This window comes from Nothobranchius furzeri, chromosome 15 (genome assembly GCF_043380555.1).
Source record: "Nothobranchius furzeri strain GRZ-AD chromosome 15, NfurGRZ-RIMD1, whole genome shotgun sequence".
Taxonomy (NCBI): domain Eukaryota; kingdom Metazoa; phylum Chordata; class Actinopteri; order Cyprinodontiformes; family Nothobranchiidae; genus Nothobranchius; species Nothobranchius furzeri.
The window spans coordinates 33,236,708-33,248,437 of NC_091755.1; the positions used below are offsets into that span (position 1 = coordinate 33,236,708).

Below are 11,730 nucleotides of genomic sequence, written 5' to 3' on the forward strand. Positions count from 1 at the left end.
TTTGATTTTTCAAACAACAGCTCTCTAGATAAAATTCCAAGGCACTTCACAAGCACATTAAAAATAAATAAAGATAAAAAAGATAATAAAAAAGTTTTAAGGTGGAATAAGTAAGAATAAGAATGAATAAGTAAGCACAAGAGCCTGAAAAATACAGAAATGACAGAAGCAGTAGCATGAGGGGAAACTAGTGAGGAAGAAGAAGATAAACTGGAGTTCACATGAAATCTAGTCTGAACAGATGAGTTTCAGATGCTTTTTAAAGGAGTCCACTGAGTCCGCTGATCTCGGGCTTGGGGAGAGAATTCCAGAGTCTGGGGGCCACTGCAACAAATGATCTGTCCTTCGGCCTTTAACCTGGTGTGCTGCACTACCAGTAGGCTTTGATCACTGGGTCTCAGGCACCTGCTGGAGTCGTAGGGACTGAGAAGATCACCAATGTATGATGGCACTTGTCCATGTAAGGCCCTAAAAACCGGACACTGGATCTTGAAGTGCACTTTGAAGGCACGAGCCTCGAAGTGACACGAGGACGTGGCAACGTTCCAGACAGTAAAAAGAACGAGTTTACTGTTAGTAAGGAGGGAGATCTGGAATCTGGAATGGATCTGGAGTTACGAGCCGTGACGACACAATGGGTTGAGCTGTGGTCGTCCTATTTGAACTGGATTATCTCTGCTACGACCCGGGAGCCACTGGGCGGTGTGAGCACGGTGCTCCAGGTGCAACAGCGTGACAAATTGAGCTGACGCACTGGAAACATAAAGATAAGGGTAAAGTAAAATATGCAACCGAGTGATGCGCCGTAAGATACGACACAAGCGGAAAACGCCTAGACCATGGACGGAGCTTAGAAAGTACGATGACTGAGCATGGACTGTTGTGAAGGACTTCCTGAAATAAGGTAAGCATGGTGACGTGGAGAGGTGGAAACCAGTGCAAGGAATGCTGGGAAGTGGAGTTCTAGGTGATGTCTGACAGAGTGGATGGCTGGAGGTCTGGAATCATGACACATTACCTCCAGAATGCACGCCAAATCCACCAATAACTAAATATCTGCTATGCTACAATGTCAAATTCTTTTTGGTCACCGGTGTCTTTTATAAGTTCTAACACAAGTTATGCAACAAAGCTTTTTCTCCACTGACAAAATTACTTATTGGGTAAAAATAATTGGAGAATGAGGAACAAGTGAGGAACAGAGACCTTCAGTACTGCGGTTCCTCCATTCTACCTCTAGATCCTGTGGGTATGCATGGTCAGAGCTATTGATGCATAACAATAACATGGAGGATGAGGTGGACCAGTGAATCGAGGCTCCATCTGTATTAATGAGAGCGTATTTTTGGTCTGTCATTGTATAGAAGGAGCTGTGCCAGAGGGCTAAACTCTACTTAAAGGAGACATAACATGCTTTTAAGTTATTCCTTTTTACATCTAAATCCTTCAGTTGGGGTCTAAATACAGTGGAACTGCAGTTCTTTGGTCTGATTTCCTCATTATTGTTGCTCTACAGACCCTCATCTACCCCTGTTCTGAGGAGAGTCTTGAGAACGAGCCGTTTTAGAGTACTGTCTCTTTAAATCTGGAGGAGGAGCTGTAAACTCCGCCCCCCTCCATAGTGCAGACCTGTACTCTCCTCCCCCGTCGGACTTTGTAGTTCTATAGAGAAATCATTATTTAGCATAGCAGAAACATTATATTAGCATTTTTAAAACATGTGGGGAGAGTTGTTCATCAGGCTGTTTCAAGGCTGCTAACTCTCTTAAGCATTTGTCTGTAGTCACTCACACACACCCGTCACGGCCGTCGGAGGGACAAGCGAGCAGGCACGCGCGTGCACTCACACACATATACACACATCCGTCACGGCCGACGGAGGGACAAGCGAGCAGGCACGCGAGCACACACACACACACGGAATGCTGCTTGCTTATTTATTTCTATAAAAAATGTTTTAAAAAATGATACAGCTCATTAAAACACCATTAAAAGAATATATTTTATTAAGCTCTCTCTCTCTCTCTCTCTCTCTCTCTCTCTCTCTCTCTCTCTCTCTCTCTCTCTCTCTCTCTCTATATATATATATATATATATATATATAATTATAAATAATTTTATAAGTAGTCTTGTTTTATATTGGGTGTCTTAATGGGTGAAAATGGATAAAAAGCAGTTACATTTTAATTTAAAGATTTGAGATTCTAGTCAAAAATAAAGAACATTCCTCCAAATGTTCTTTAATGTGATCATTATAATTCTAATGCTTACAACTTTGTTTTTATTGTCTGCAATGCGTAGCCTATATCTTTATTAAATATGTGTTTAGCTGTAAAGTGGTAATTCTCTCTAATGTGTACACAGAGGTGGACATCAGTGCTGCAGTGAAATTCCCAGGATCAGTCTGCTTTGCTAACAAATATAGTTAAATCTTACCTGCATTCTAAATAAATACCGTTAGGTGAAAACATAAGTAGGCATTGAGTTATTGATAAAATCCCTAACAGCCAGAATGGAAGAAGAGCATGCTGGACCATCCTGGATCTGAGCCTGTTCTGTGTATTTACCTACAGGATGCAATAAATGTCTACAAGGCTGAGTTTGGACCATTACATCTAAAAGAAAACATACAATCAGTGATTTTTTAAATTGTTTACATTAATATACACATTTTCTAAGTATTAACCTCACAGCAAATAAGTAGAACAATATAATAAACAGGCTTTAGTAGTTAAACAGGCGTTGTGCACACAGGTGCTTTGTGTCTCGGTGCTGGTGGTATCTGGGTCTCAGAGTTCCTGTCCTCCTGCCGTCTTCTGTTGTCCTCAGGATATGGATTGATGTTTCCTGATGATGAGGGAGGGGCAGTATGTGGGCTTCAAACTGGTCCTGGATAACAGTGGGAGACCTCCGTTGTCTGAATACTGAGACCAGAGAGTTGGTGAGATGCAGATCTTCTCTACCTCATCTAGAAACGGAGTTGGTTCAGGGAAAACTTTTCCAATGACCAGTTCCATGATGTCATCACCATATTCTGCAATGATAGACAATAACTTTAATGACATACCGTAAATCCTCTAGTACAGGCCGGTATTCAATTAAAAGCCGGGTCTCCAATTTTGGCCGGTGTCAGAGTCAGCGGAGGTAAATAATGGCCGGTCTCTTATTGTGGCCGGATGGAATTAACAAGCAAGTACGAGCGTCCCAGCGGTAGTCCCCAAATCAACCAGCAGAAGGCAGTAGGTATTCAGCAGACCTTTATGAGGCTTTTTCTTCAACACTTTGTAACGCTACAGACACGATCCTCTATCACGCTCCTACCACACAGAGTCATGGTGTCAGTTAACCATGCTAATTCAACCCGCTCCACAGAACACACATCACCTTCCCTGTGGCTTACATAACACTCACACAACACGCAAATCAGCACATAGGAACTAGCAGAACGATAGGAAACACATATAACACAATACCCAGAATGCACCTGGCTTACAACCCCAGCCAGGTCATTACACTATCAAGTTCAAAGAGAACGTGCTGATTATGCTGCAGAACACTCTGGAGAGCAGCAGTAGGGGTTGTATGAACTACAGTAATCCCTCGTTTATCGCGGTAGATGCGTTCCAGACCTGGCCGCGATAGGTGAAAATCCGCGAAGTAGGGACTCCCAGCATGCCCCTCGCGGGGATTCCCTCCACGTCGCACCTACGTCACAAACCGCGGCTATAAACGGAAGTCGCCTTTCCAGCTCACCACTCAGTCATCGTTTCTTCAGATTCACGATCAGAGTTTCCAACCTACCGATCAATCCAACGAACTATCAGCTCATAGTAAGTTATCTTACTTACTTCTGGAAAGCCCGGCATTTCCGTGTCACTTCGTTGACGCTCGAACGCTCGGGGGTTTCCTAGAGCAGCCGGCGTTTCACCGACGCTATCACTTCCGCGTCTGTGTAACCACGCTCCCTATTGAATTATCGTATGATCACATTCTCTGTGATCAGCAACGCGCTGTGCCAGACCGTAGGTACTGACACGTGATCGTTCATGTCAGTTCATTTCCTTTAATGTTTTCTGTCTTTTATTTGCGCCTGATGCGTTTCGCTGCTGTGGAGCGGGGCGCTGCGGGCATCACCTTGTCCTCCGATGCACTGATCACTGATACGGCAGCCAAACAGCAAGCGCTCCGCTGTTTTTGCGGTTGGTAGATCTATTAGAACTGCAGTTCAAAGGTAACTCATGAGGTGAATATATATGAACCCAGGTAGCAGTTTTTCTTTAGGATTGAGAGGAGATGCAGGAAGATAATAAACAGACAGGACAGAAAAATAGTCAAATAAAAACAAGTTAGTTTTTGTACCTGGTGTTGCAACAAACAGACACCATTGAAGGTCATCAGAAGTGAGGAACAGAAAATGAAATAATTATTTTAATGTTTAGAGCAGCAGGAACTCAGAGAGGCTGCAGGCGCATCCGTGAGTTTGCGGCTGCTGCGCAGGGGGAGGGGGGAGATGGCTGAAGCAGAAACTACCGTTGTTAAAAGAAATGTGTTTAACTTTGAAAATGTGGGCGCAATTTTAATTGTCAAAAACTCCAGCGAACCATTAGTTCATTTTGCTCAAATAGAAATAGAGGCCTGCCTCTAATACTGGCCCTCCTTCCAATAAAGGCCTGGAGCTTGATGAGCTTGAGTCAAATACAGGCCCGGGCCTGTATTAGAGGATTTACGGTATTTTGTTTACAAGCAGCTTTAGGAAAGTTGGTTCTTTAGCTTTCATGTTTATAGTCACGTTTGTGTTGTTTTGGTTTACTTTGTTCACAAGTTCACTTTGCTGCAGTGACTTCATATTTTCCTGCAAATGTAATAAAATAGTGACACTAAAATTATACAAATGATTCCTTATGAAAGGAAGCTCATTAGAGAGCAGCGCAGACAGACTTACTACATGCTGCAGTTGTTTTTGTAGGCCAGCTGCTGCTGAACTTGGGGAAAGTTATTCTGCACACGTCCAGATCAGATGGTCGATTACAGAAAATAATGTAATTCAATAATTTCTAAACAGACTAAACAAGTAAAACATCAAATAAATCACTCTGCTGTCATCAGACGGAGTGATTCAGCGGGTGAGGTATGCTTAATGATGAGGGTGGCTGAGGAGTAGGGCTCAAGTGTCATCACTCACTTTGGTCTGGTCCAGACCGTCTCTTTACTGGTGGGTCTCCTTCCTCAGTAGGTGACGTGAAGCTTCAACATCTGAACGTTCTGTGTTCCTTAGAGGAGAAGAAAAGTAACATTAGCAAGCTGGCTAAATCATTTTTTACTAGCATCTCAAGGCCTTGGAGAAGCAGATCTTCACTTACCTAAACATCAGACCAGTTTGTCCCAGCTGAGCTAATCAGGGCTTTAGTCTGACAGCCTGTCAGTGAAACATGGCTCCAGCCTTCTGGATGTTGACTCTAAAAAGCAAAGGAGCATTTTTACTTTGTTTTAATTATTTTACAGCTGATTTTATCAGCTTTCCAACGCTCACGCTCATACAGACGGTGAGCTTTGCTGCGTCTGACTGATGCAGAGTTAGTTTTTATATCTGCAGTGAGACAAAAAAACTAACCTCACTTCACTCAGAGATTGTTCTTTAAAACTCGTATTAAATCCACTGTTGACGCACTTTAACGACTTTGTCACGCTGCATTTTAGCTGATATGGGACTTTATTTACTGGATGCTAAGATTACATCACACTCACGTAAAATAACACACAGGCTCTCTGCTGCTACAATCAGTGGAAGGTTATCATCTGTTGTTCTGTTGATCAGAAATCCCAGATCACGTTTTATTCCATGAAAATCGGCCAAATCCACATTAATCTGGGTGCTAACTTTACTAGCATCACTCTGCTAGTGATAGCAAGCCGGATGCTAACGCTTTATTGCTGCTAATGCCCGTAAATCTAAAGTAAAGTTTGTCGACATTTTAGAGTGATATGAAGCTTACCGCTCTGCTGCTGTGTCCCGGTGCTGTCACATTCAGATGGAAATTACTCCTTTTAGATAGATGAAGCCCTCGGTACTTACTAGCCTGGGCACGAACGAACGAACCGCGCGCGCGCGCGCACACACACACACACACACACACACACACACACACACACACACACACACACACACACACACACACACACACACACACACCTTTTTCTTCTGTGTTTTTTTTAGCAGTAGTGTCATCAGCTCCTGGGTTTAAATACTGCCACACCACTCTTCCTTAAAACGAGGAACAGTTTTGAGCTGTATGTGGCTAAAATAACCAGACATTCTGCATTTTCCCAATAGGACTACAAAAAATCTTAGCGAGAAGAAAAAATGGCGGATTGGCTCTGTGTTTAGCCGAGGGCCATTACCATATTTGGTAGTTATCCTGACGAAATAAATTACTGATGTAATAGATAATTTGAAAAACTGAACGGGTGGACAAATATGCCCAAAACTTAATTATTAAATATCTAAATAGCAACTCCAGTGAATAATATAAGCCTTTTTGCTCACTTAGACACTTAAAATGTGAAACACTCTGTGTTAATGGATAAAAAAGTGGGTTTTTCATGTTATGTCTCCTTTAATATTCTGTCTATGTTACAAAGATTTTGAATGCATGCAGCTTCCTCTCTAGGGTGGATGGGCTAAACATTAAGGTGAGGAGCTCCATCATATGTGGTGAGCTTCTAGTAAAGCCACAGTTCCTTTTCATCGAACAGAATCAGCTGAATTGGTTTAAGCATGGGATTATGATGCTTTCTCTCTCTGGCCAAATCATTATCGTTGTGTTCTGATAAGCCAAACCCTATTTTCGAAAGACAAAGCAGTTGCTTTTTCCCTGCATGTACATTGCCACATTTGTGTGCAAATTCATTTTTATAGTAAACGGTTTTCAAAATGTTGCTTACTATGCCATGCCTGTTTTGTGTATACTACTGTGAATAACTGTGTGTGTAAGTACGTACATTTTTTTATGGTTTTCGTCATTGACAGAAATCACAAAGTGCCTCACATAGATCAAAACAAAACATATAATAACGTCATGAAATCATAAAGATAAAAACAGTCATAAAATTATATAATACCATAAATCAAATTAAAGATTATTACAAATTCTAGTTTAAAATAAGGAAATAAAATATTTTGATAAAAGCAGCTTTAAATAAAAGGGTCTTCAGCAGTTTTTTTTAAGTGTCCAAGACTGTCAATACTACATAAGAATAAAGGAAGTTCATTCCAAAGTCGGGGTGCAACAGTCTGGAAGGAGCGATCACAGAAGCAACAATACAGATGAATATCATCTGCATATGGGTGATAAGATACATTATGAAAATAATCAGTTATCTGTCCACGAGGGTGTGTGTACAGTAGAAACAAAAGTGGACCCAAAACAGAGCCTTAGGGTACCCCACAGAACAAATCAATAGAATCTGACATGATTTGGTTTATACAGAGAATGTAACTTCTGTTAGAAAGGTACGATCTAAATCAATCTAGAACCGTTCCAGAGATCCCCACCCAGTCACCAAGTCTGTTAATGAAGGTGCTGTAATAGAGCAACAATACAGATGAATATCATCTGCATATAGGTGATAAGATACATTATGAAAAGAATCAGTTATCTGTCCAAGAGGGTGTGTGTACAGTAGAAACAAAAGTGGACCCAAAACAGAGCCTTGGGGTACCCCACAGAACAGATCGATAGAATCTGACATGATTTGGTTTATACAGAGAATGTAACTTCTGTTAGAAATGTACGATCTAAATCAGTCTAGAACCGTTCCAGAGATCCCCACTGAGTCACCAAGTCTGTTAATGAAGGTGCTGTAATAAACAGTGTCAAAAGCTGCAGAAAGATCTAACGATACTAACACTGTGAATTCCCCGTTGTCTGCAGCCATCATGATGTCACTGGAATCTTTAAGAAAAGCTGTTTCTGTTTAACGCTTTTTTACGAAAACCAGACTGGATTTGATCAAAACTGTTGTGTAGTTCCAGAAAAGTAATTTAGTTGATGTGCCTCAACCTTTTCCAATATTTTAGAGATGAAGGGCAATTTAGAAATGGATCTGTAATGTTTTGGCTGAGAGTAGTACAGACTGGGTTTTTTAAGGATGGGTTCAACAACTGCATGTTTGAAAACAGATGGTACAGAGCCAGATTGCAGAGATGGATTAATAAAATCCACAATGCATGGGCCAATTTGGTCAAACATCTTAACAAATAAGGTGGTAGGTATAATGTCTAGAATGTGTGTGGTTGGTTTCATGTGTTTCTGAATGAGGCAAATGTCCTGGAAATCTACAGGGGTAAAGATGGACCATGATTGGGAGGAAGGTGGTTGGAGAGAGAGAGTAGGAAGTAGATGAGGGTGAATTTTATTCTCAAAGAATGCTAGAAAGTTGCTATCAACCTCGAGTAAACAGGCATGTGGGGCGTGAGGTGTAACAATCTGGTTTATGGTGTCAAATAGCGTGTGTGTTTGATTTACAGCTTATCAGGTTGCCAGGTGACTGAGAAAGGCTGTGATTTTCTGGCATCAGCACTCAAATCTAACAAAGCCTCCAACTTGAAGAAACTTGATCTGAGCTACAACCATCCAGGAGAAAATGGGATGAGAGTACTCAATGACGTTGCTGCTGACTCTCATTGGAAGCTTGAGACAATACGGTATGTTAAAGTGTAAAAATTATATTTTCTGTTTATTTTCTTTATGACAGAGCTACACAGAAACTGTTTAAAATGTGATAGAAGCAAAAAGAAAAACTTGGCAGCATTACTCCCATTACTAGTAAAAATGGCTGCAGCTGCGAATGCTTTACTGTCTGTGAATCAGTTACATTTGAAACACTTTAGTTTGAAATTTTCCCTCAATTTAACAACTGCCTCCATCAGAACATCACACGATGCTGAAAGTCTTTTCAAATGTAAGGATGTGTGGACATTCCTTGTCAATCTAAAACGTTGCCTTTTGTTTTAATTATGATTTCAAGGTTTGACCACGACGGGCCACATCGGTTAAAGCCCGGGCTGAAGAAATGTAAGTCTTTACTGTAAAAGAAAGACAATATTTTTTACTTTAAATGTTTTAATTATTTAATTATTGGTAGGATGAAATGTATTAAATATTCAAATTCAACAGTATTTGAGGTTTTATTAATTAAATTATGAATTATTTTGAAAATACATTTGGAATAAAAATTATAATTATCTCCCAATGATATCTAACAAGCTATATGAACAATATATTCATCTTAGAAATGAAAAGCCAAAGTTCGGCTTCATTGTGACATTCTTATTTATTTTTCTGGCAAAAATAATTTTTCGATCAATGTTTCACGTCTTAATTCTGGAAGCGAAGGGAAGTTTGTTCAACTCAGTTACACTAAAATACTTCTAAATGTGTTTCAGATGGTGCAGATCTCAAACACTGCAAGCAAAAGACTTGTTCTGCTGGAAAATGACAGAAAAGTGAGAACTACAACGGTGGAGGAGAGAGTTGCACAACCTACAACTGAAGAAAGGTTTAAGAGGACCCAGGTGTTTTGTGATAAGGGCCTGAAATTTCTCTGCTACTGGGAAGTGGAATGGAAAGGCCATGTTGGAGTTGCTGTGGCGTCTGAAGATGTAGGTAGAAAATGGGACAGTAGTAGTGGCTTCGGATGTAATGAGAAGTCCTGGAGTCTGCTCTGCTCTAAAACTGGAGGCACTGCCATTCATGGGAAAGAAAAACACAAACTTACCATTAAACCTTCCCAAAAAATAGCAGTGTTTCTTGACTGGGAAGGTGGAACTCTGAGTTTCTATAATGTTATATCGGAGGAGCTGAACCTCATCCACACTTTCAGAGCAAAATACACAGATGAGCTCTTCCCAAGTTTCTGGTTTCAGAAGGGTTCTGTGAGCTTGTGTGACATTTGAACAGCTCAAAATGAGATGAAGTCTGAATTTGCTTCAGGGATTACCACAGAATGCTCTACCACACATGTGAATATTTATTTTTAAACCATAATTGGTTGGTATGGTTATTTTTATCATTACATTTATATTTTTGTACATATCAAGATAATCACGAGTTCCTTTTTGCACTTGTATGAGCCTTAAAGTAAATAAGGAGAGGTTTGATTGTATTTGTTAATGTTCAAAAGGTTGTTTGTTTATTTTTGATGTGATCTTGTTATGTGGGTCAATCAAGTGGGAATGGAAATCCTTTAAAGCCCTCATCAGTTCCACCTGGTGAAGAAGCGACTCTCAGTGAGATGGAGCTTTGCACTATTTGTTGACCGCTTAACAGATCGCTGAGAATCAAGTGAATTCAGGATGCTTCTGTTGACAATGTGAATGATAAAATACAGAAGTTCAAGTATTAAAATTAATTCACTAAGAACCAAAGGATCTCAGTCGGTTATTGTTCAGCGCCTCAATACTGGACCCTATCTCAAACAGAGCGGCGACTGGGTTACGCTTCCGGGAGCCGCTGGAACAGCACTTAACAGATCCATGAAACATCTAACCTTAACCGTGGGATCGATTTATAACATTACTATCAGTTCAATTCATTCAGCAAATCTGGACTGACCAAATAAAACCTGCTTGTTGTATACGTTTGATTTATCAGTCACTTTTATTTTAGACATTTATGGCTGCACTGAAAGATACTGGAATACTTTTATGAATGTTATATTTTTGATGAACATCTAGAGAACCGTTTAAGGGAATACCATGAATTTGTTTTTTTGTCACATTTGTATCAACGGGATCTTTAATCCTGGTTTTCATTTCAGTTGTTTTTGAATGTTTGATGTTAAAAAGACCCAGTAATGACATTGTTTAAGATTTATTGTCCAGGTGAGAAACTTTATTTACAGTTTGTTAAAATATGACATAATGTAGCACGTAAGTTACCTATGTCCTCATACTGTACCACACGCACTAGCTATGCTTATAAACACAAACCCGCTACCATTAAATCAGAATTCCTCATGTGTATTATTTAATCCGTATGAACAGTGTGAATATGAATTAATGAGGTGTACTGAAATGATGAATAAAACTTCGTTAGTTGTCACACATCTAATTTGTTTAATACATTTTATAATGTTCTTTTTTTACGCTAAATTAAATCTTATTATCTTAATGCAAACATGTTTATTTTAATATTAATACAAATCATCAAGACCTTCCATAACCATCAATCACTGTAAAAACCTCAGTAACTCAAGTAAAAATTGACACTGAGTGCAAAACTTCACCATGAAGCTCTGGTTTCACAGTTCAAGAGGAAGCTGTAATGGTGTGAAGAATTTTTAACCAGCACTAAACCGAGAGCACACTCATGAAATGTTTAATCTCAGACATCATGTGAATGAATGGAAATGATTTTTGGCTTTCAGCACTTTATGTTTCTGCCCTTTGACCTGGAAAGACAAAGTAAATTAAACTCTGAGAGCTCTGCCTTTGTGTGTGTGTGTGTGTGTGTGTGTGTGTGTGTGTGTGTGTGTGTGTGCGCGTGTGTGTGTGTGTGCGTGTGTGTGTGTGTGTGTGTGTGTGTGTGTGTGTATGTGTGCGCATGTGGCCCATAGCGCTGTGCCATTTGATACTTTGGTTAACCAAAAATACTGAGCGCTTGCCTGTGGCCATGTGTGAGTTATATTGCTTGTGTGTGTGTGTGTGTGTGTTTCAGCAGTCATTTAATC

General features: G+C 40.1%; 1 protein-coding gene and 1 long non-coding RNA gene across 4 annotated transcripts in view; one reads left to right on the plus strand and one right to left on the minus strand.

The window, feature by feature from the left end:
- Nucleotides 1-11,106, plus strand: part of LOC107390574 (uncharacterized) — a 30,254-nt gene extending 19,148 nt beyond the window's left edge. For all 3 annotated transcript variants that reach the window (XM_054746343.2, XM_054746344.2, XM_054746345.2), the window contains 3 exons: nucleotides 8,528-8,704; nucleotides 9,028-9,074; nucleotides 9,446-11,106. In XM_054746343.2, the coding sequence (XP_054602318.1) occupies nucleotides 8,528-8,704; nucleotides 9,028-9,074; nucleotides 9,446-9,498 (277 nt within the window). In that variant the 3' untranslated portion in view covers nucleotides 9,499-11,106. The remainder of the gene's footprint in view (nucleotides 1-8,527; nucleotides 8,705-9,027; nucleotides 9,075-9,445) is intronic.
- On the minus strand, nucleotides 2,133-6,558 carry LOC129164825 (uncharacterized). The gene is made up of 4 exons (XR_008564322.2): nucleotides 5,994-6,558; nucleotides 5,361-5,456; nucleotides 5,183-5,270; nucleotides 2,133-3,034 (listed from the first exon to the last, which is right to left on the minus strand). It is a non-coding gene; the product is annotated as an uncharacterized lncRNA (long non-coding RNA).
- Nucleotides 11,107-11,730: the final 624 nt, after the last annotated feature.